Here is a 25778-nt window from a genome sequence, read left to right on the forward strand (position 1 = left end):
CTTGAACAATCCATGAGAGGGGCTTAGAAGATGTACAGCCACTTAAAAGGATTGTTGTTCTCAGTGTCACAGCCATAGATCAGTCTGGAAAAGGCCTAGAGCTTCTCCACTTCCGAAGACGTGTTTCCTTCTGTGAGAACCACTCCCCTAGAGAGGGGCTGATGGTAATGACTGGTGTCGGTCTGTACCTGGATTTAGGTCTTCAAGAAATGCCATCTCACTCTGCATGAATGGTAGAAGAATATTTCTCCCTTCCAGATAGTGGGAAAATAGATATTTGGTTCACTGGTTGATATGATATCAAGACTAGAACGGAAGATGTGCTTGCAAAACAAGTTATAAAATGTTTCCAAGTGCATATACAAGTCAATATACAAATACTGCATTTCAAAAGCACAGTGAACGTCGTGTCATAATTTTGCTTAATGCTTATACTTTACTATTAAGAACTTGTCAGACAGAGGCCGTAGGACACATATGGGACAACTTTGCTGTCACAATAAGCAGAGTGATAGGGAGGGCCAGGGAATGGAGACTGGCAGCCAGACAGTGGTCTCTGTTTTTTGTTGGCAGGGATAAAGAAAAGCAGATGCAATTATCAAAAGAATGATGGCCCAAACCAGGATTACCAGGATAACTCAGTCAACACAAGGTTTTGTTTGATTGAATTTTGCAGATGATTTCATCAATGATTAACCTAACTTCATTAGGGGATCTAAGGGGAGAGCTGGCATAAGCACATCCAGCAAGCCCAGCCTAGCATTTCCTTTTCACTTATTTTTGTTGCTTTTACCAGCAGACGTATTTCAGTTACTGACTTCTATGACGAGCCATAGTCAAAGCAGAAAAAAAAAAAAAAGAATAGTAAAGAGCTCAGTTTAGAAATCAAAAGAAGAGTTCTCTTTCCCATCTTGCAAGATGGCGGGTGAAAAAGCCGAGAAACCTGATACAAAAGAGAAGAAACCTGCAGCCAAGAAGGCTGGCGGTGATGCCCCTGCCGCTGGTGCAGCCAAAAAGGGTAACCCTAAGGCTAAAAAGCTCAAGAAGGGGAAGCCCCATTGCAGCCGAAATCCAGTCCTTGTTAGAGGGATTGGCAGGTACTCCCGATCTGCTATGTATTCCAGAAAGGCCATGTACAAAAGGAAATACACAGCTGCAAAAACCAAGGTTGAAAAGAAGAAGAAAAAGGAAAAGGTCCTTGCCACTGTCACAAAACCAGTTGGTGGTGACAAGAATGGTGGTACCCGGGTGGTTAAGCTTCGAAAAATGCCCAGGTATTATCCTACAGAAGATGTGCCTCGGAAGCTGCTGAGCCATGGCAAAAAGCCCTTCAGTCAGCACGTGAGACGCCTGCGTGCCAGCATCACTCCTGGGACTGTCCTCAGCATCCTTACTGGGCGCCACAGGGGCAAGAGAGTGGTTTTCCTGAAGCAGCTGGGCAGTGGTTTACTGCTGTGACAGGACCTCTTGCCCTCAACAGATTCCTTTGAGAAGAACACATCAGAAGTTTGTCATCGCCACCTCTACAAAAGTTGATATCAGCACAGTTAAAATCCCCAAACACCTGACTGATGCTTACTTCAAGAAAAAGCAGCTGCGTAAGCCCAGGCATCAGGAGGGCGAGATCTTTGACACAGAGAAGGAGAAATACGAGATTACAGAGCAGCGCAAGGCTGATCAGAAAGCAGTGGACTCGCAGATTCTGCCAAAGATCAAAGCTGTTCCTCAGCTGCAGGGCTACCTGCGCTCTCAGTTCTCTCTGACGAACGGGATGTATCCTCACAAACTGGTTTTCTAAATTGCTGACGACCTAATTAAACAGCTTTATGTGTCAAAAAAAAAAAAGAAAAAGAAATCAAAAGAAAATGGACAAACTGGAGAAGTAGCCATGTTGAATAATTAAATTACCTTAAATGTTTTATGCAAATAGTATGCAAATTAAACTCTTTCATTCTCTCCCTCTCTCCCTCCCCCCAACTGCTCAACATGATCTTTATTTCTACTTCCATCTACAGAGCATGAAGATCTTTGTTTGCTTAGCAGGATTTTCCCAGGGTCTAAGAAGTCTTCCACATAGAATTTAGAATCCTAAACTAATTTTTAGACATGTTGGTAACCCAAAACCATGGAGAATATATTCAGAAGGCCCCAAGCAGGACTGACTGACCCTCTCTTCTCTTGCCATTTCCTAAAAATGAAATTATTGAGTAAAAGTTAGATTAAGAAATTCTTTTGAAGTTTTTTTTTGATTTAATTTCAGGTCACCTCTTTTGGCTAGAGCTTGAGAAACTTGAATATTATAAGGAAAAGACTTTATCATATTTAATGTTTTAAAAACTTACCTTGATTTCAATTAGATATTTGCTTTCTTTTTCACGGAATAAACCTTACAATGTTTATTTTTAAATGACTTTAAAAATATTTTATTTGTTTAATTCAGGGGCCTGGGGGCATGTACATGTCACTATGGTGCCTAAGCAAGCCAGAAGGGAGCTAGAACTACAGGCAGTTGAAAGCAGTGCAGCATGGGTGCTGGAAATCAAACTAAGGTTCTCTGTGAGAGCAGTGCCTCTTTTTAACCACTGAGCCAGCCTAATTTTAAATACAAAATAATAATTTAAGAAAATCTTTTAGTTTTCCAATTTCATGTGCGTGAGTGTGTGCCTGAGTCTGTCTGTGCACCAAGTGTCTGCAGAGCATCCATTGACCAGAAAAGAGCATCAGGTTGATGTGGGAAGTTCTTCTGTATATGTGTTGCTTTTATTGATTAATGAATAAAGCTGTTCAACCAATGGCTTAGCAGAGTAACGCCAGACAGGAAATCTGAACAGATATCTACATATCTATATCTATCTATATATATCTATATCTATATCTATATCTATCTATCTATCTATATATATATATATATATATATATATATAGAGAGAGAGAGAGAGAGAGAGAGAGAGAAGAGGTGGAATCCAGGAGACACCATCTAGCTGCCAAAGGAGAAAGACCCCTGCCATAGCCTCATGATGATACACAGATTAATAGAAAAGGGTAATTTAAGATATAAAAGTTAGCCAGAAATGTGCCTAAGCTATTGACCAAACAGTGTTGTAATTTTTACAGTTTCTGTGTGATTATTCGGGTATGAGCAGTCGGGAAATGAATGAGCAGTCTCTGTTTACATCAGATCCTCATGGGACAGGAGCTACAGACAGTTGTGCCCCCATGTACCTGGGAATTGATCCTGAGTCCTCTGGAAGAGCAGCCAGCGCTCTTAACTTGTAAGGCATCACTCTAGCCACAAATAACTTTTATATATGATGCCAAACATGAATAAAATAATAAAATTTAACATCTAGATCACTTATTTTCAGCTTCTCGTGTACATTGCTACAGAAACGTTCATAGTATGGCATTTAAAAGGTAAATTATATAGCAGTGACATGGTTTCTAGGGAGACCCCTTAAGTCACCTGAGTTAAGATGAAGGGACCATAATATGTTTTCACAGTCCCCAGAGTGGTACATGAGTGATGTGCAGCGATTTTAACGTACAGGGTCTCATTCAAGCCTTGCAAATCTCTATAAGGGGAAAAATGTATTTGAACATATTTTGAATGAAATTTATAGCTCAGAGGGGCTTGTCTTTGCTAACAATTTCATTGGGCTGACATTTTTGATGTGTCTTCCCATTTTCTATGAATACCAAAAGTAAAGATGTGTAAAATATCAAAAGAAAATTGTAAATAAATATCTGCAATCTATGTATACATCTTCTTGTGGTACTAAGAGTGAAACAGAAGCAGCCTGGAACTAACTGCAGTCAACTGCAACCCGGGAGACATTTTATGAACAACCGGAAGAAGAGAACTTGAAGGTTCCGAATGTAAAGAATTGCAAAATAGAAATGTCCATTACTGTAATGTTATCCTTGTACACTGCACACATTTATTAGATTACCACACCATATCTCATAAATACATACAATCAGTACATGTTAACTGAACTAAAAATTAAATAAAAAGCATTAGCTCGTGGGCTGATGTTGCAGAGCATAGCAGGAAAATGAACAACATGGAAAAGTACCATGTTAAGTCAATAATCAAAAGATTAATCTAGTTCTGATCACACATAAATAAGAATAGAAAGCATCTCTTTAAAAGTAAAATCTACCCTGCCATTATAGAAAATGATGCTGTTGTCTGGGAACAGTTTGGTCACACAGACTTCAAGGTTGCATTATTCTAAAAATGAGCTATATGTTGGCCATCTTCCAACAATTGTAGGGATAATATGAGGAAAATTCTTTGTTTTGTTTATTGGCTTTATTAGAAAGCTTTTAAATGACAATTATTAATAATTTTATAAACTATGATAAGCTTACAGTATCATGGGCAATCATTAGGTGTTCAGGTCTGAGCACCCAAGAGCTGAGAAGGCTTTTTTCATGGAAAGGTCCATTGATAGAGACTGGTTTAGGGCCCTGCTGCTAATTGCTGCATTGCTTGTGGGAATGGAAGCTGGTACAACTCCTTTGGATGCCAATGTAGTGATTTCTCAGAAAATTAGGAAACAACCTTTCTCAAGACCCAGTAATACCACTTTTGGGTACATATCCAAAGAATGCTCAATCATGCCACAAGAACATGTGCTCAACTATGTTAAAGCAGCATTGTTTGTCATAGCTACAACCTGAAAACAACCTAAATGCCTCTCAGCTGAAGAATGGATAAGGAAAATGTGTTATATTTCCACAATGGAGTACTACACAGCAGAAAATATAACAACATCTTGAATTTTGTAGGAAGATGGATAGAGCTAAAAAGCATTATTTTGAGTGAAGCAACCCAGACACAGAAAGGCAATTATCACATGTACTCACTCATAAGTGGTTTTTAAACATAAAGCAAAGAAAACCAGCCTACAAACCAACACCCCAAAGAACTTAGACAACAATGAGGACACTAAGAGAGACTTACATAGATCTAATCTACATAGGAAATAGAAAAAGACAAGATCTCCTGAGTAAATTGGGAGCATGGGGACCTTGGGGGAAGGTTAAAGGGGGTGGGGTGAGGCAGAGAGGGGAGCAGAGAGAAAAATGTAGAGTTCAATAAAAATCAATTTAAAAAGATATTTAGAAGGTGAGAAAAGACTAGAAATATAGCTCAGTGGGTAAAATGCTTGCTTTGCAATAATGAGAATCTGAGTTCTATCCCCAGAACCTACATTATGAACAATGACAATGCAGCACGTGCTTATAATCCCAGCACTGAGGAGCTAGAGACAGGCAAGCCCTGTGTTCACTGGACAGACAGTGAAGCTTCTTGCAGTGCTCCAGTCCAGTGAGAGACCCTGTCTCAAAGAGCAGAGTGAATGGTTTCTGAGGAATGACACTCAAGGTTGTCTTCTGGTCTTCACATGCACACACATGCACAACCACCTGTACGTACACACTCACACACACATACACACCCCCATGCCAAGCACATGTCTGTAAAAGTGGTGACAAGGATGAACACAGGCATTCTTAAAGGAACCAAATGTGTGTCACACACATGAAAAGTTTTACACCTGGTATTGAAGAACAAAATTCAAAGGAGAACTAAAAATATTAATCCCACACATGATGGAGTTGTTAAGAGTAATCAAGATATTAAAAGCACGAAAGATTAGGCTTTTGGCTTTAGCTGTATTAACATTAGCAGGAGAAAGAAAATATTAAAATATTGGACTCTTTAATGACAGGAGAATAGAGCAAGAGAATTGTGTCAAGGTATAGTGATTACCTCTAAGACTAAAGAGTACAGCAACATCTGTCCATGCACAAGCCAAGGTTTAATAGTATTTACACAGTAAATGTAAGATCTAATCTTACCTATTACAAACTAAAGAATAGCCTTAGTAATAATGTCTTAATGTACTACATATTTTAGATTAAAAACTTTAACAGGGAATTTTCTTCCAATTAATTGAATTTTTTTCAAGCAATCAAACTTTTTATAAACAAAGAAATGTCCAAAATTATGTCTCAATTTTTTCTTTCCTCCCAAAAGATACTTAAGAAAAGTGTTTGGAACTGCCATACCACCTGGTATCCCTCGGGAAGAAGTGACATCATAGGAAATCCCTAGAGACAAAGAATAGCAAGGTTGATAGTGCACATTTAATTTAAGGAACTTTTTCCTTCAGCTGTCAACATTTTTCCCTCAGTTGAGCTTTTAAGCTGGATTTCATATTTGTTATTACAAATAACTTTTTATTATGGCTGAACTCCGTGAAATTTTGAGTTTTTAAATTGTTGCTATTATCCAAATGGCAGTTTACTGAAGTACACAGACAAGAGAATAAAGAACCTAAAAATGTTTTCCGGAACCTAACAACTCTTGTCATCGCTTGAGTACCACATAAAAATGCCAATAAATGTGTTTCTGAGTGCTCAGGGACATTTGTAGTTAGGAGATGCCACTGACTCTTCTCACCCAAAGGGTCAATGGTTCTTTCCTATAGAGAGCTAAGAATTCTACTTTTGGAGTGAAAAAAAGAACATGGTTTGATTTTAACAAGGAGATGAACTGCATAGTTTCTGTGATATGACTTAGCTTGAAGCATTGATCAGGACTGAGATTTCACTTAATCCTATTGCAGCCAATTAGGAAAATGCATTTCTATATGTTTTCTTACATGCCCATGGCTTCTAGATGACCTGTAGTCACAGGAGAACCTGAAAGCGCTTCAACCACCTCTCTGTAAAAAAAAAAAAGAAAGAAAGAAAAGAAAGAGGCAATGGTCATTGCAGCTTGTTTGTGGGTCTGTTGTGAAGAGCCATTTTTTTAAAAGCCGGGACTGAACTACACTGCTGTGGCCGACTCCCCATGGCTCACATTATTGCGGTAATTAGTTACAGTCATCAAATGGGATAAATGTTTCCAAAACTGTGAGAGCTTCATCAGTTTGGCATATGCCAGGGACTCTTTTGGCCTATCTGATGTAAAATTAGAATTTTCTTGTCATTCTAGCTTTTCAAACATGGAAGAGAAAACACATGTTATTTTATAGAAACATTAAAGGATTAGGGGATTGTTTTATTTCTTATTTTGCAAATAAAGAGAATGCAGATGGAATTCAGTATGGAATTATGATTAAAGTGAGAAGAACTTAGGAACATATTTTGGTTGCTGTATGTATTCTCCCTGGCTGGTTCTCATGCATGCCTGCAAACGTTTTTCCAAACCTCCTTCAAAATAATTCTTGCCTTTAGTTGGTGTGAAGGAGACATGTTTGATTGTTGTCCATTATGTTTTGGCCCAGAGGGGTTATAAAACCCAGATAGAAGGTCTTTAAACATTGAACCCTCAACACAACCCAAGGCAAATCTCAGTACCCAAATTCCAACTTCCCTTTCATGTGGCTAGACAGAATGGTTTCAGGAAAATCATAACTTGATTTTCAGCTTCCCCGCCCCCTTTGTTGATGAGGAAATTAAAATGAGCCATTTTAAGGATATCTGGAGCAAATACTTCTAGCAAGAGTTTTTATTTGTTTGTTTTTGTTTTTGTTTTGGGGAGCTCAGCTCTTTCTCCTTAGCAGCAAGGAAAGAAGCTATGAAGAAGTGTGTGATGTGTATCTTCTCCATTTTGCCTAAAACCACAAGAGTTTCTGGCAACTTATCTTTTTCTTTTTCATTCAATGTTGCAAAGTCTTTGCACTGGTCATTCACCCAGCCCTGTGTCCTGGGAGAAGACTCTGGGTGGGACATCTGCCGTAACAAATCCCACATCAGTGTCCCCATCAGAGTTGTCAGAAAACAGTGCCTTACAGTAAGTCCGAATAAGTCTTCCGGGAGTTCACTGCTAAAACCTGGGATGTTTTCCTGTGATGTCCCTTCACAGTAGGTGATGGATCTGTTCTCCAGGCCTTGGGTTTGGTTTAGAAGAGTGAGGGCAAGGGTATCAGGATACCGGAGCTGGTCTCTTTTATATGGACTGAATACTTGCCTGGAAGGGAAGGGTCCGCAAGGGGCCGAGGTCCTGCTTCGGATTCTGCTTCTCTCTCTTCATGGACATCTGTTTCCTTTTCTGCATTTATTTCTCACATTTTAAACAATACCCTCAACTCTAATCCATTGCTTAAAATGTTAACTTCCTAAACTGTGCGAACCATCTGACTCGAACGCCAGGAGTGCCCTTCCGTTGCTGAAACTCATACCTTTAGAAGAAACAGGCACAGGAATGTATACTGGTGCCCAGTGCCTTTTTGTCTGGGTTGTGTGTCTTATCTCTACTTAGATGTTGTAAAGCTTTGTCCCCGAGACGACATTAGGAGGGGAAGGAAGACAATCGAGACGTGAATGACACACAACGTCCTATGCTTTGGATGTACCGTGTTCCCCACAGGTTGAGATCTTGGCATAGCTGTTCCCCTTCTAAGGGTGCTGCATTGGAATTTTTTGTTGTTGTTGTTGTTGTTTATTTGCTTTTTGTTTCTTTTTTATTAATTAATTAATTTATTTAATTATTAAAGATTTCTGCCTCTTCCCCGCCACCACCTCCCATTCCCCCCCTCCCCCAATCAAGTCTTCCTCCCTCCTCAGCCCAAAGAGCAAGCAGGTTTCCCTGCCCTGTGGGAGGTCCAAGGACCACCCACCTCCATCCAGGTCTATTAAGGTGAGCATCCAAACTACCTAGGCTCCCACAAAGCCATTACGTGCAATAGGATCAAGAACCCATTGCCATTGTTCTTCAGTTCTCAGTAGTCCTCATTGTCCGTTATGTTCAGCGAGACCGGTTTTGTCCCATGCATTGGAATTTTTGAAGCCTTTGGGGAATATGTCAGACAAGGCAGGTGTAGGCCACTGGAGACAGAGCCTGAGGGCTATAGGTTCTGGCTTCCGGTTCTGTTTTCTGTTTCCTGGTCAGTCATTCCTATGGATTTCTGCCATGATAGACCGTAGGTATTGAAGCAGTGATCCAAAAGGAACTCTGCCCCCTGTGGTCCAAAAGAAGCCCCGCCCCTGTGGTCCAATAGAAACCCTGCCCCCCTGTGGTCCAATAGAAACCCTGCCCCCCTGTGGTCCAATAGGAACCCCGGTGCCCCCTTAAACTGCTTCACCCAGCAGTGAGAAAAGTAACTAGTACAATCTGCACGAAAATGTCATAATGAAAGGCATGATTTTGTATGCTAACAAAAATGAAAGAAGATTCCTTTCCCTGACAAGATAGATTGATTTCATGACACCCCTCACCCCGACCCTAGCCACACTACCGCTGATCAGTCCTGCCATGTCGTGCACAGGAAGGTATCTTTCTGCGACAAGTGATTGCTGTTATGATGTGCTTTGCCAGATGGAAATAAACTAAACACACACAAACATACAGAGAGAGAGAGAGACAGAGAGAGAGAGAGACAGAGAGAGGGAGGGAGAGAGAGAGGGAGGAAGGGACGGAGGGAGGAGAGAGAGAGAGAGATAGACAAACAGACAGACATAGACAGAGAGACAGGGAGATAGAGAGACAGAGATAGACAGAGATAAAGGACTCGAAAATTCTTCAGCTCCAGAACTGCACAGACAGCTCTCCAGCTCCACAGTGGTAACAAATTGGAAGAAAAAGAAAATAATTAATCATGTCATTAAGTGTGATGGGACCCAAGCATTGCATTGAATCTAAATAAAAAAAATACTGTAACAGGTCTTTTAGTCCGTTTTAGTTAACTGCTGTTGAAGAGGTCTCAGCATAAGGATTTGTCTGTTCCCTTCATCTGCTGCTGATCACAGCAAAAGGAACTGGGAGTTTCGAGAGACCGTAGGAAAGAAGAAGCAGGATTTTACACGGATAGTTACAAAGGCCAACTCTAATTTGCTTGAAGAAAGTAAATGGATAGAAGGAATATACTATTCTCTTGTGCTTTGAATTTTCAGAAAAAGAACCCTAATTATTTTTGCTGACAGGAGTTCAGTCGAACATGTTTAAATAGCCAGCTTCCTGTGTAAGTTTTACTTTTATGGGGCTTGATATAAGCTATTGTCAATATTTTGATACAATGATTAGTGCCTTACTTCTGATAGAAAGTTATATATTCAATGAAAATCAGACAAGCCTTTTTAGTTAAAAACATCCTGGAGACAGAATTTTAACCCAGTCCCTCTTGACCCCTTTCTTGTGAGTTGGCCTAGTTATTCAAGCATTTCTCTCTAGAGGGCGCCAAATCTCCTCTTCTCAATGTTTCCTACGTTGGCCGTTTGCCCCATAAAATCACGTGAGATTGAGAGCTTTTAGCTGGCCAGGTTTGAAAGGTTTTTGTAAATGTATTGGTAGTAGACTCTTCACTTAGACGTGATGGGTGCAAAATCTACTGGGAATATTTTATGTAGGTGTTACGGCGAAGGAGAGCGTGAGAGAGAACATGGTAATGCCCCATTAACAAAGTCGCAGCAAGCTGTTGAGTTCAGTTCTACCTCGGGTTGGAGGGAATACAGGTGAACAGCAGGCATTGCTCAGGTAGTGGGGAGTCAGATGGAACCGTAGGGTGCACTCAGTAGACCTCTGCTTCCGGTTGGGTTGTGTTATTTATATGTCCCACCCCTTGAACTTCCCTTTCTTCTGTAATATGGATAAAAATGATCCTACAGATTCTACATGATTATAGAACCTACCAGAATTCTGCCATAATTTGCCCTCTCTGTGATCCATGATTCTCGACACATAATGAGAGTTCTGCACACCTTAATAGAGGAAGTGGGATGAGAGCTCCCAACTGGTAATTTAACGGAAATTTAGGTAGTTATCGGGTGAAATTTTGGTGATTACCTGGTGCCCCCTAGGGAGAAATGCTTGAATGAATAGGTTGACTCATGAGTAAAAGGTTGAGCGTGACTACATTAAAATGGTTCTGTTCTGTTTCTATAGTAACCTTTCAACTAAAAGAAAAATGACTTTTATGTAAGACATAACATTCTACCTAACCAAAGTAAACACAAATTACTAAATAAAATATTTTAAAAAGATGCTACAGAAGATCCTAAAATTTTGAGGGGAAAGAGCCAGCTAATTATTGAAAAGGATAAAAGATGTTTTGACCCTTTTAAAGCACGCATGTTCTTACTCTATAGCATTGGTATGAGCTGCTGATGGAAACAATCATTAATAACTAATGATATGCAACACCACACATGTTGAAAACTCTTTGCTCAAGCCATGGGTGTTGCATGTATGATAGATGAACAGTTCCATTCTGGGTAACGTTTGTGTTTCTGGAATATTCTTAATGATATTGAACCAGAAAAGATCCCATGAGCTTCCAGAAGTGCTTTAAGTTACCCCCTTTGAGATATATTGAGCATATCATGTTGTCATGCACACAAAGTCTCTTTGGGGTTTTGCCACACCACTCCAAGAACAGATGGTAGTAGAGTCTCTTCAAGAATGGAGTTCATATTACTGGCTATGACTTTTTCCAATTAAAAAAAATTCTGTGTATGAGTGCTTACATGTTTGTATATGCACCACATGCTTGCAGTGTCTAGGGAAGCAGACTCCCTGGAACTGGAGTTGCATGTGGTTGTGAACCATCAGGTGGATGCTGGGAGCTGAACTCTGGACCTCTGCAAGGGTAATACTTTTAACCTCTGGGCCATCTCTCTAGCTCTTGCCACTTTAAAGTTTTTGAAAATAATTGGTATGTCCTATACAGACTTTTCTTTTCAGAGTAGTCACGCTTCATTGCATTTTACACTTGCACATGTTTTAATGCCATTGCTTCCCTTGCAGTGAGTCGCTCTTTGTCCATACCTGTGCTATTCTGTCATCAGGAACCAGACCAGTATTCCCAGTATAATTAGTGACAAGAAAACCTTATCCTCTCTTTGTCTTAAAATATGACTATATCTCATTTACTTATGTACTTATCGTAAGCCGTTGTGGTTGTGAAGGTGTGTTTGTATCACGGCGAGCATGGAGGTTGTAGGACAGGTTGCAGGAATTGGTTTTCTCCCTCTGTCATGTGAATCCTGGGGATTCAGTTCATCAGGCTTGAAGGCCAGTTCCTTTACCTGCTGAGTCATCTTGTCAGTCCAGTTGTTACCTAAATTACTAGTCTGTGAATACAACCTAATATTATGTTCCTTACTGCATTGCTAGCTCTTATTGATCCCCAAGTATTTTTTATAAACCCACCATTGAATAGCGTCTTTCCTTTCTATATTTGTGATTGTTTTCTTTACTCAAATCAGCATCTCATTTTAACCCTTCACTGAAGAGCAGAGCTTTAGACTTTGCTTACATATGAGAGCATTAAGAATCCTGGTTACGTCAACCTAATTCTCCTACCGGTTTCATACTGTCATCAGAATTATTTGCCAGGCCCAGCCTCAGGTTTCATTCATGCATTTGTTTAAAGTAATGGCTTCAACAGAACCAAGATGCCCACTGCCATAGACCACCCTCCAATAGTGTCTTGAGGAACAAGTTGGACATCTCACAGATGCCATCATAAAATTCGGGCAATCTTCCTATCTTGGGCCAAGGGAAAAGGAAACAAGTTTATGGTGACCCGATTTGGCCTCAGTGATCTCTGTTGGTTTCTGGTAACCTCTGCTTCCTTTCCCACGAGTTGACAGGCCTCCTCCCCACTGCATCCTTTACAACGAAGCAGAATGGCAGATGACGGATCCAAGACTATTCTATCACTCCTTTAATAAATTCTATGATGGACTGCACCTTCCCAAGTCACTAGGCTCCCTCCACATGTCCTCAAAGCCTCTGCCTGCAGTCTGGTGAGTTCTCTCACCCCCATCAGATAATCTGATAGCCCTGGCATTTGGGTCCCCCTGGCTGCAGGTGTGCTGTTTTAATTGGGAACCTTGTCTTATTTCTACTCAAATTTCAACTTAGAACACAGATCTCTGACAGTGAAGAAGTGCTGGGAACAGCAAGTCAGTCTGTTCTGCCTGAAGTCTAAAAATCACTATTTTTGCTCCTAGAGAGTTTAGGAGTTTATAGTCCCTAAACTACTCAGTTAGAGGGTAGTAAAATCTCCGTCTTGTGATACAACGGTCTAAAGTTTGTTCTGTCTAACAAGAATATGAGGTCTCTCTCCTCAATTCATTTCCAAACCTACTATAATCTATCTAATGACCTCCTTTCTAAAATTAGTTTCTTGAGAGACTTGGATTGATTTGAGACTCTTTATACATTTAACTTAATGTCCATCCTCCATTGTAATATTGCCCAGCATGAGTAAAGACGATGATACTTATGATTAGAGAAATAAAACAGGTCCTCTGGGGGTCAAGTATAGAATTGTCTTATCCCTTTGTTGGGAAGCTGGGCCACACATGAACTGAATTGCTGATGTACAGACTCTAATGGCTCTTCTAATGCAAACAAAAATTGATTCTGGAGCCAGGAAGCTGCAGGATGAGGCTGCCCTGAAACTCTGCCTCAGCACGCATTCAGCGTTTCCTTAATTCCCTCCTAGGTACACAGGTGCTTTGTTGGCTGGAAAGCCAGCACGTGGCTCTAGTGGCAAAAGTGGAGTAAGGCAACTATCAGTTAGAAAATATCTCTGCTTCCATATATTAACGCTAGCTGTGCAGCTCTGAAAAGACCGTTCAGCCTCTCTGAGATTCTGGCTTGTCAACTTGAAGGATGCATGCATGAGTTTCCTTCAGGTGCTGTTAACCAATGATTACCCCAGATGGATTTATGAGAACTGGTTTGCCCTATCACAAACCAGAAGCTGAAAGCAAATCAGTGGGTCCACCCTCTCCCAGGAGAGGGACTGCGAAGCCTCCTTCAGTATCTTTTCCCAGTTTGGCCCACATGGGTCTAGTGTCTGCCATCATTTCCATGGGGCCTTCTCTGCTTTTCTTCTTCTCACTGCGGCTCTTCTGTTCTGCATGATCCAACCTGCTCTTACCTTCAGATCGTAGTTCATGTCTAAATACAGGTGTTTCCAAAGCCGGCCTCTATTCCGTGCTGTAGAGATTATGACTAGAGGGTAGAGGGTACCACTTTGCCTACTCTGGTGGTAACGGGTAACCATATATTTGTATCATAGATTAAATATGGAAGTGGGCAGGACACAGGCAGCCTGAGAAATGTCAGCCATCACAATTTATGATTATTAAATATCCCTTAATCTATTATGACATTTACTTTTGGGGGAGCAGACTGCATCCAAGAGGAGGCCTTCTGTGACTCACGGTTGAGCAACTATGAGGTTCCAGTTCGGATATTTCAAACAAAAGAAAGATGTCCTTTCTACCACAGTTTAGGAATCCTTGGCATTATTTTGACATGTTAGAGAACTTGTAAAATACAGCATTTCTTGTAGATTTAGCAAGCCAGAAGCCCATTCAGGATCAGCAATGTTAATGAAATAAAAACAGTACTCTGTAGAACCTTAGCACAAAGACGATCATTAGAAAAAATCTTTTCATTTGAAAACAAAATAAGTGAAATATATTTCTGTGTTTGGGGCTTGCCTTTGCACAAATAAATATATCCAATTCTTTGTTTTTGTTTTTGTGAGGGCCCTTTGTAGCCAAGTCTGGCCTCAAACTCCGTATATAGTGGAGGGCAATCTTGAATTTCTGATCCTCCTCCATCTACCTCTCAAGAGTTGAGATGATAAACTTTGGTGGTTTGTATAAGAATGGCCTCTGCAGGCACATATATTTGAAGGCTCAGTCACCAGGAAGTGGCTTTTTTTTTTTTTGAGAAAGATTAGGAGGTGTGGCCTTGTTGGAGGAAGTATGTCAATAGAGGTGAGCTTTGAGGTTTCAAAAGTTCATGCCAGCGTGTCTCTCTCTGCCTGTGGGTCAGGATATATGTAGAACTCTTAGCTACTTCTCCAGTACCATGCCTGCATGCCTCTATGCTCCCTACCATAATAATAATGGTCAAATCTCAGAAACTGTAAGGAAGTTCTCAATTAAATGCTTTATTTCTTAGGAGCTGCCTTGGTCGTGGTGAATTTTCCCAGAAATAGAACACTGATTAAGATATAGGCATCCGCCAGCACCCACAGTTTAATGTAGTGTTTCCTGAATGCTAGGCAAGCAGCCTGCTGAGCTGCATCCCAAGCGCAAAGGACACTCATCTGTTTAAACATCAGTAAACTTGGGGAGGAATTATTTCACGATTATGGACCGCTTCTCTGTCATGGGGTAGTTCTTCTCATGCACTAGAGAGCTCTGGTGGGTTAGTGTGTCAAAGAGCCACCTTCACTTCCTGCCATTAGTGTGCTGAGCCTCTCCTAGAGGATGTCTACCCCAAACACTGATTCAAAAATGTAACCCATCCTCAGACAGATACGGAATGTGGAACTCGCATTAGCCTTCCCTCTAAGGGTGTTGGCTTTGATGTCATCATTATAGCCATCAACATCATTGTGTCATTTGTTGCTTGTTCCTCTCTGCCCATTTGGTATAAATTGCACTGATGTGGTCATACCAGTTCGACAGTGAGTACTGAGTATCTAGGACAATCTCAGCTCCTCCCACTATGGAAGCTGTTAGGAGCAAGCACTATCACTGGCTCCTTTCCATCTGCATATGTAGATAGAAATGAATGTGGGGGCACCCTCCTGAGATGTGGTGCGGCCGTCGCCAATATGGCAAGTAACTGCTAAAACACTGTGTTTCATTATTATTTTGAGCTCAGCAGAACTGAACAATTGATCAAATCCCTGCCAGGAAAACCAAAATATTAATGATATGCCTGTCAATAACATGCTCTCAGAAGTAGAAACAGTTTCTTTCGTAAACACACTGAGAAAGTTTGTTGTTGCGTGCTGCACCTGCCTTTTCCAGTGATGCAGTTGGGGATGAAGAGCTGGAGGAATGAGAGCAGGGGTAAACAGCATTGGGATAGCAGTTTGCTCTTTCTTACAAGGCAGTATGACAAAAATGTTTGCTCTTAAAGCGTCCTCTCTCCATGGACACCAGGGGGCGATGCTTATGTGGAAAAGGCCAGCATATTTACCTACTAAAGCTGTTTGCTTCTGAAGCCAATTTCTCATCTTTAAGGACCTTATTATCTTCATTTTCTACCTGTATCCATTACCCAACATTTGTGATTTAGAGTGAATAGCTTCTACGAAACCACATCTAAACCTCTGCACAGAATTAACTGGCCCTCCACAGCAACTGTGGTCTGAAAGTTTTCCATTTGCTTCAGAATTCAAATGTTGAAATCTTAACACCAAGGCGATAAGACCAAGAGGAGGGATTTGAAGTCTGATTGTTAGAGGGCAGAGTCCTAATCAATGGAATCAAGCCCTAGGCAGCTTTTTTCAGCATGTGAGGAAACAGATATTGACATCTGTGACCCTGAAAGCAAATTCCTCTCCTGACTCTAAATCTACCGTTGCCTTGGTCTGGGACTTCTTTATCTATTGGAAATATGAGAAATGAATTTATATTGAGTGTGGCACCTTATTTGTGGTAGCTGTGGCAGTCGGGATGGGATGAATTTTTGTCTTTCCATAGTTAGATGATTAAAACTCTGAAGATAACACTCCAGTGTCCATAAAAGCCCTCGTCTGCCTTTTGTTGACGTAAAATAGCATTAAGCCATTCTTAGTAGGCTGGCTTTTCAATTAGCAAACCCTGCGCCAAATGAACACAGTCTCTAGTGGTTGGCTTTTCTCCCTAGTAAGGGCTTGAGTTCTCTGTGTTGTTCTCAGAGGGGAAGACACAGAGGAACTAGCTGGCACTTTGTCCCCCGTTGCTACTGACAAGGACTTCCTTGAGACACTGTGAACATGTTGAAATCCTTTTGGCCTTCTGACAAGAGTGGCACTAACGCTTTCCATGAAATGATGAGAGGAAATGCTCAGGACAGTGCAGGGACTTCTTCCCTTGTTGGCGTAGTCTCCTTGGTGTTTTCTATGAAGGACTTTGATAATGATCGCAATGATTCCGTAAGGGTTATGATAAACAAAGCATTTATTTCTAGATACTGGGAGAACCTTAAAAATCAGACATCTTTCTCTGTGATTTTAAAAGTCAGCAGGAGATGATTAGAAAGTGCATTAGTGAAACTGCAGCCAGTTTTCTATGTTGTGCAAAACTGGTGTGTGTGTGTGTGTGTGTGTGTGTGTGTGTGTGTGAGAGAGAGAGAGAGAGAGAGAGAGAGAGAGAGAGAGATGAGTGATCCCAATGCTGTGCTACAGATGATAAGACATAACCTTGTGACTTCAAAGGGCTCATGTGTGTCTTCCTTAGAAGCAGCAGCAGCATTTTCACATAAAAGGAGCATGAACTAGAACGTCACATTCTTTTCCCCTTGAAAACGCTGTGATTTTTCTGTCTCAAGGTCACTTGTAAATCTAACACTCGTTGCTTTAGTTCTGTGTGACTGCAGACAGAATGCAGTCTGAAGGATGATCCAGGGGATGCTATGATACTACACAGGATAATGCTTTCAACCCATGCCTGAGCTTTTCTGCATGTTTGCTGTGCAGTGCAATATGGTTTAGTGTCCCCTGATAGGGTCTGAAAGCTTGCAACTCTCAGATTGAGAGCCTGGGAAAGGTTGTTTTTTCACACTTAAAATTTTCTTTATCAAAGTTATTGTCAGTAAATCAGACAACACTTTATTTAAATAATCCCTCAAAAATGATATCTATGTATAATACTACCTAAGGAGAACTTTGTTTATATTTACACCAATGTATAAGATGTGCGTGTGGAGGATGCTGTCTGTTTCCCTGTGTATGTTATTCTAGTCTCAATATACATGGGACAGTATCCAGCAGCACCCTGTCAATACTAATTCAGTGAGGGAAGGAAGAGAGCAGCCACAGAAGAGGAAAGCCAACATGGCTATAAAGCAGAGCATCTCTACCTGCAGTGGTGCTGCTAATGCCATCCTGGGGACCATCCTCACAAGAAGCTCATCTCTGTAAGTGTTCAAGCATGATGCTTTGTCAGGGATGTGCATCTGAGAACTTCCGCGACCCCTTTCCTATATAAAACCATTTCCTGGAATGATTAGCACCCCATTGATGGAGTTGAGTGTTCGCACTAGACACCCTTAGGTTAAGAGTAAAGGGCGAAGGATGAAGGGAAGGCTGAGGTCTGTCAATAAATTTTTCTGTTGTTTGTCAGTGAGAGAAGGCCAAAGAGTGTCACGGAAATTTCAAGGTTAAACAGGATGTTATTTTATTTATTTTGTAAGAGCCAGTAGAGGGGAGGGCAGTGATTGACAGAGTGTGACCCTGGAAGACAAGAGTTCACAGAAATGGGACAGAAAGCACAAGAACTTCCCTCTCATCATAAAGAAGAAGAATGTGGGAAAGATATATGTAAATATTTTAAGAGAGCAACAATCGTCCAAATAACACCACAGTGTGGAGCCAAGAAATCCCAGATGCTGCTGAGACATTTTGGTGATATGTGTTTGCTACTTGTTCATTCGTTTTCATTCAGCTGTTAGTGTTGACTCACATACCAGCAACAGAGGCAAATTTTTAAAGAAATAAATGAAAACCTTATAGTGAGTAGCATTCTAACTAGGAATGGGAAGTAGGTTGTCATTTGTCCAGTCTCCTGCACTTTGATCCTAGAAAGTAGCAGTTACAAGGAGGGGGCCTGTTAAGAACTGAAATATTTGAAACAGGGAAGCATGTGTGCCAGTCACTGGTAAATCTGACGGTGTAGAAGAATTTTACAGCTTTGGAACCTGACATGAGAGAAAACACAGAGAAGTGGCCGCTGGAGCAATGCATTTCTGCTTGGCAGAATGTTTCCATATCTTCATGCCCACATAGCCGCCTTCTGCTTCCTCCTTTCTCAATTTCTTTACTGTATTTCAGCCACTTGTCTTCCCTCTGAGAGTCTTTCTTCAGGTCTAGCATCTTCTAGCCCTGGGCCACATATATTCTGTGAAAGCAAAAAGTCTCTCTGAGTTTCTCTTTCTACTGTTTTCTACCTTGTCTTTGAAATAGTCATTCAACTGAACTTTTTGGCTAGGCTTTCTGGCAACAAGCCCCAAGGATATGCCTGCTTCTGCTCGCCAACACTGGGTATCTACTTCCAAAACTAGAGGGATAGCTACAAGGTGAAATCTATAGGATGAAAGAATAATGTATCACATATACCGACAGACAGGAGGAACTTATCTGCTGACACTGGACATGAACCAACAACCTCTTCCTTGAAAGCTTTCAACAGACATTACCAGTAAGGATTATTTGCCAAATCATGCTAACATGGAAGCTAGTAAAAAGATGCAACCTTGATGTGAGTGTATTTTAGTGACATTTTCTGTAGATGTTTCCTGCTTTCAATTTATAGCTGTTTATTTATTTTTTTAAAATCATACCAGACATGGTGTTATATACACTTTTAACCCCGGTCTCCCGTAGGCAGATGTTGTGAGAACTCCTTTAGCCAATGGCCTTTAAGATACCAACCCACTTTGGGTGTGGTCTCATGTACTATGTATAAGTGCAGATGGAAAACAAGCATGGCCCCCTTTTTTTTTCTGCTGGATTTGGTTCCAGTTCCCAGCACATGCAGAGGACTGCAAATCGCTATCCTTACTGTGAGTTTATCCCTAAATAAACAAACTTTTGTTATCCTCCACTCCAGGCTACTGTGGAACTCTCTGATACTACTACAGGCAGAAGCAGGTAGAGCTCAAAGACAGCTTGGTCTGTACGGCTAAGTTTCAGGCTAACTGTAGCTCCATAGTGAGACCCTGTCTAACAATAAATCACATGCACTGAATGAATTTCACAGCTATATAGTACATTGCCTTTGCTATTGAGAGAGCTGTGATTCTTGAGCAATGACAGCCAGCCACAGGACACTCTTGAGTGTCTCTCTTCATCCCTCTGTTGGGTGTTCACCAGACCCTGTCTAAGGTTCAGTTCAAGTAATTTGCATAGTAGTTTAGGATTGTATCTTGACTACATGAATGTTTTATAAACCTAAGAATACATGAAGCTTGTTTTGGGCAATGTTTGGTGCATCCTTGTTTCAGAGATTTTCAACATAAAAGCAATACTGGTCTGGTGGCCTTGTGTCCACTCCCTTCCCACAACTAAGAAGTCTCAGAGAGAACTTCCTCTTAAATTGTGCCTTTGTCATCTGGCAGCTTGGCATTGTAGCTTTGTTGAGTGGAAGACAGAGAGAAGGGAGGTGGGAGACAGATACTTTCCATGATCAAATCTCAGTTCTCTTTCCTTATGAAAAATGAGCCTTCTTCCTGTTTGTTCGCCTCTGCACTTGCATAGAAAACAGGATAATGACACTTTGCCTAAAGGATAAACACCAACATCCTGCCTTCTGCCTTGCATTCTTCTCTGCTGGAATGCTGGAAGCCAACGTTCTCTCCACCCACTACCGAACATTTCTGCTTTTCCATGACTGCGGGTGCCATTGGCGATGGAAGGCATACTGGGCTCATTGGCTGTGTGACTGGAGTCTATGGGTGTCTCTCAGTGAGCTCACAGGTTGTAGGACTTCTTCCACTGGGTTTTTTTCTATCCGCCAGCATCTGGGTGGATGATCTCACTTACCTATCATCACTTAAGAAATAACCTCGTCCCTGGTTCTCCTACCACATCAGGCAAGAGTGAAGGCTGCATAGCCTTTTGGGGAACAACGTTGGCTTCACGTGCCAGCAGAATAAGCTAGGTTTATTAAAACCAGGAACTTTCAAAGAGAAGGTGAACATTATGGCTCCCTCCCCACCATGCCCCCATGCTTGGCTAAATCTTCACTTGTCCCGCTTCCTTTCAAGTATCCTAATCTGGGGGCATGTTGGACTCCTCCCCTGAGCCGGTGAAAAAGAAAAGCTCTGATGTGCTCAATTTGCTAGCCTCCTCCTCTTTGGAGATGATTTGGGAGAACATTTGTAAGTGGCTTTGAAGACTGTCATCTTTCTGTTTGAAAAGCAGCTTATGATTATCATAAACTAGATTTCAGTAGGGATGTTTAGGACGTGGGTGGTTCATTTCTGCCACAACTCAAAAGCCCAAGCAAGCATGCAGAATGAAATGGAACAAGCGCTGGAGGTACAGTTAATCGCTTATTTATCCACTGCTGTCTGAGAATATTTTTCCCATAGCTAACTTTTGAAAATAGCTCAGTTTACTCAATTTAATCACTTAGCTTTTCATCGCTAATCATAAGAAGTGCTTGTCAAAGTAGAAATTCTTAAAAGTCTCATAGATTTCTTTAATGCTCTAGTTTGGCTACTGGACATCATCTGATTTTCCCTGGAACATCCATGTCATTGTGATTGCTGATTATCATACAGACTTTAACACTATGTCATTCATTATTGACCTTTATCCTGTTTAAAGCTCACAGATGCCATGAAGCCTTGATTGGTCTACGACCAGTCCTTTCTTTTGTTACTGATCATTTTCTTTTCGGGTGGTTCATATTTTAAGTTAGTTTTATTCATCCATGTACTGGAGCCCATTTCCCTGGTGAGGTAGAGCTAGTAACACTTCTTGCTCTATCTCTCCTGGCCTTGTATCTTATTCTAATGCTAAAGCTTTCTCTTTTGATTGAGTGTTATCTGTGTACCTTGATTTGCAGAATCATTACTTTCCCTTTAGATACTTAACCGGGAGAAAGTGGTAGCATAAATATAATTGCATTAAGTAATGGCAAAAGAAAAGTTAAGAATATTTATGCCAGTGCTAACACTGCCTTTGTTACAACTCTTATTAGATAGTTGAGGAGAACTGAAGTCATGTTCCAGACAATAAAACCAGGAGTCCAAGTCAGATCGTTTTGACCTCAAAGTTTATATTTATTGCCTTGAGCCACTTCCTAGAGTCCAGCACTGTAACAATGCAATTTCATGACTCCCACCAGGAACAGAGCTGAAGTCCTGTCTAGCTAATGGTTCTCAGTAGGCTGGCTTGATGGTAGAAATGACCACAGTCCTCTGGAACTATGTGTGATTGCCTTCAACAAGAACATCCTTCTACTTCTAACTGACTGCTCCATATTCCTATTTGATCAGGAGACTAGTAGGAATTGTTTTGTTTCAGACCCAAAGCTACTGCCAGTTCAGCTCAGTAAGTTCTGAAGATTCCCATGTATGGTAGCAGTGACAATATGAAAACCTGTCCCCTCAACTGCTCCCAGAAGCTTTGTAAAATAGAACATGAGCCATCTCTTTCTAGCTATGTAGAAGCTGCATCTGATTCTTCCTGGGACTTGGCTGTGATTAGAATACTTGAGGTTGCAAAATGAGAGACCTTAAGCTAACCAAGCATTGTTATAATATTTTAAATATGTTTGCTTGTGGAAAATGACTGCATATGCCTCTGGAACTTGTGACCCATTACCATGGAAACTAAAGTCAAAGCACAGGGGAGGCATACCTAAAATCTTTACTCCCCCATCACTCAGGGAACATTATGTGTCCAAGGACAAAGAAAAGGCAGGTGGGGGAAAAACACTTCAGGAGGAGGTGGGAAGAAAACAGGCAATGTTTTGTTTTTCAACAATGATGATATGTACAGGATACTTACCTGGTATCTGATGCTGGGATGAGCTCTTGCCGTGTGTGCTGGGTCCTCGTGAGTACTAATGTTTTAACAGACAAAAAAACAGACTAAATTTTTGCTCAGGCTGAGAAATGCAGCAAATGACTCCATGGGAACTTACACTTTGGCAGCCTGCTTCCTGAATCTTTGCTTAACTCCTACACCATTAGGAAGAAGCAGCAGCAAGATTTACTATGTTCATTGTAACATAGCCACCTGAGAAATGTAATACATGATATTAATGGAACATTTAAATTATCCATGCACTCAGCAGGAAGCTCACTTAGAGAGAATGAAGGATAATTCTTTGATGTATCTAAATGTACCAACAGAAGGATAATTGGCTTTTGTGCTGCACCAGTGCCAAAGGGAAGACAATGACGATAAAGGAGGGCTTGGAAACCACACCTGTGCTTTTAAAACAAAAGAACCACATGCTTGTTCCCAGTGGGCATCATCGTACAACTCGGTCAGCACACGGGAAAGACACCTGGAAGAAGGAGGACACTATAATTAAGTGAAACTCAAGAGAGAAAGAAGGCAAGGGAAGAGCTCTATAAACAAAAATATGGGGAAAGATAGGTCATAGGTTACCAGTGAAGTGCATGTCAAATCCTTGACTCAATATAAGCAGAGGAGAAGCAAGTTGGTACTTTAGGGAGAATCACTCTGATGTATGTAACTTCCACATGTCGTATCAGAAGGCTTTGATACACACTTTCTAGCCATTTAATTCAGATTCTGTGAGGGGACTTCCCATCTGCACATAGACATGGATGAAAATTCTTCCTAGTCCCTGCTTTGGAAAACTGGAAACAGCTGAACCTCTGAGAAATCTAACAAGAAGCCTAGTGGTGGTGGTGATGGTAATGATGATTTTATCTTTATATTTCTAATGATGGATTTGTTCATCCCATAAGACTTCGGGGCATTCCCATGTGAAGATCTGTTATAGGTTAAATAAGCAGATGGGTTTTGTTACTCACTGCCTTGGTATCCAGGTCTTTTCCCATTTTTTCCCAATCACAGAACTCAACAGAGTACAGCACATAGGAGTGAAAAGACAAGTATACAAAGTCTGGGAGGCAAGTGAGCTCTATCAACATATATGATGGTCACCATCTAATAGCCATTGTCTCTGAAGACAAGTAGCTCTTGTCCTATGTAGTTGTAACATGGCCATCTTGTTAGCTGACTCTCCAGGAGCACTTCAGTGCTGGGAGCACTTCAGTGTTATTCATCTTCTCAAATCATAAATGTCAGCAAGGGATTGCATAATATGCCAACTGAATTTCCGCTTTCCAAACATACACACTGGCAGCCATGTTGGTTGGGTGACTGAAATCATTCCTGCTTGTGATCGTTTCTCATGATAAATACATTTTATCAAAACCTATCAAATTTGTTGCATTTAAAGTTATTTAAATCCCCATACAATGTGACTTAAGCCAATCATCACCCCAATATTTTTCTAGGACTGATTAAGCTCCCTCTGCAATTGTGATCCCAGAAATCTCAGTCTTCTGATGAGCCCTAACAGGGTGTTTTTTCGGGTTGCTTCCCTGATGCTGTGCATCACAGCCAAGGTTTGTCTAGCATACACCTGCCTTTGGAAGACAAAAGTTAGAGTCGACATGATTAACATTCAGAATTGCTTGTAAGATGAGATTCTGAAGCCGGTGACAAAATTCAGATTTTGAGACTCACTGTAGCTGCAATTCTTTGAGTCATTGAGCCTCTCTGTACCTCAGTTTCCTCGGTAGTAAAGAGGGGGTGATCATAGCACTCTTTTATAGGTGGAGGTATAAATAAATGAAGGCACTGAGCACACAGTGGGTGCTCTTGAGTGCACAGTGGGTACTCTTTGCAGCTGTACTTTCTTGAGGGATCTACCCTATTGTATCACACACAGAGGATTGACTGCAAGGGGAGCACAGGATATATAGTCAGCCAAGTGGGCACAGTCTTAATGTTAACAGAAACATCATTTAATATTAAATCCATCAGAACATTACAGCTTGTGTGCTGGACCCAGACAAGCGAGTACAGTTGCATGGGTTGAGACTTAGGGCTATGAAGCAAGGTCTGTTAGGAGAAGCTTCTGAGGGGCAGTATCACATCCATGCTGAAGCCAGAGGCTATGAAGGGAGGCGAGTAAACATGTATCACCCTGACTAGCAGAAGAAACACCACTTTTGATCTCTCAATACCTGCTATGACCCAGACTCTCTTTCAGTTGTCTCAATCATATTAGTTGTAATAGTTACACTAATATATACAAGGACAAAGGATGTATGCTCATTTCACACTGGCAACCACTGAGGATCAGAGGATTTAGTCATGTTCCTTGATAATAAACTTCCTGCTTCTTATGGAGTCTCCAATTCAACTGGATTCTGAGACTGAAGCGCCTTTTAGCTTTGTACCCTATGCTCACCGGTGGCCTTTCCACCAAGCTATCATCAGGACAAGAATCTTTTTAGACTGGAGCCATGTTGCTTAGACATATTGATTCTATGTATTCCATTTTTCTATAAGTTAAGCATATCTATGGCAAGCTCTCCATAGTTGGGGTATCTGACTGAGGAAACAGACGGACACTGGAAGGTTCCTTCTTCATTTGTTTAGACTGACAAACTCTGGTAATGCTCTTAGAGTAACCAGTGTGACAGCTGTAGATTTGGTTCAAAGATGTGTGAACCAGACTGGTAGGCAAGCTAGATACTGCCCCACCTTAACCATACGGAGGGTTTCTGTGAGGTACCAACACATGGGTGCCAGGTATAGTGGAAGCCACTTCCTCCTTCTGTAAGTGCTGCGGGCGCCTGGTGTGCTGCTTGTTGAATGATAAAGATGCCTACCATTTGATCTCTCTCATCTCTTTGCCTGCTTCCTCAGCTGGGGAGCCCTTTCTGGACTCTCCTGCTGCACCCTCCCACTGAACCTGTGTGACTCCTCAACCCTTCACTTTTCGTTACTGCTTAGTGTGATCACATTCACTTTCCATCATTCAGTGGTACTCCAATTCTCCTCTGCTGACAGAAACTCCTCTCTCTCTCTCTCTCTCTCTCTCTCTCTCTCTCTCTCTCTCTCTCTCTCTCACACACACACACACACACACACACACACACACACACCTTCTCTTTAGTCCCTTCTACACTACTCCATGATGTCTTCACGTGGTTTGGGGGAAGAAAGGAAGGTGGCAAATGTGCTGTATCTACTGTCAGAATTCTGGGCCTGCAGACTCTGCTTATGGGAAAA

At 41.3% G+C, this 25778-nt stretch overlaps 2 protein-coding genes across 4 annotated transcripts in view; both read left to right on the top strand.

Annotated features, from left to right (window-relative positions):
• The window catches only part of Dock10 (dedicator of cytokinesis 10), a 255903-nt gene that overhangs the window by 26093 nt on the left and 204032 nt on the right, over positions 1–25778 (top strand). The window lies entirely within an intron of this gene.
• LOC130869374 (60S ribosomal protein L6-like) lies at positions 906–1834 on the top strand. The gene is given in 3 exon segments (XM_057761410.1): positions 906–1450; positions 1453–1479; positions 1482–1834. Coding segments are annotated over 3 exon segments (876 nt in total). The 5' UTR covers positions 906–918; the 3' UTR covers positions 1799–1834.

This window comes from Chionomys nivalis, chromosome 2 (assembly GCF_950005125.1).
Source record: "Chionomys nivalis chromosome 2, mChiNiv1.1, whole genome shotgun sequence".
Taxonomy (NCBI): Eukaryota; Metazoa; Chordata; class Mammalia; order Rodentia; family Cricetidae; genus Chionomys; species Chionomys nivalis.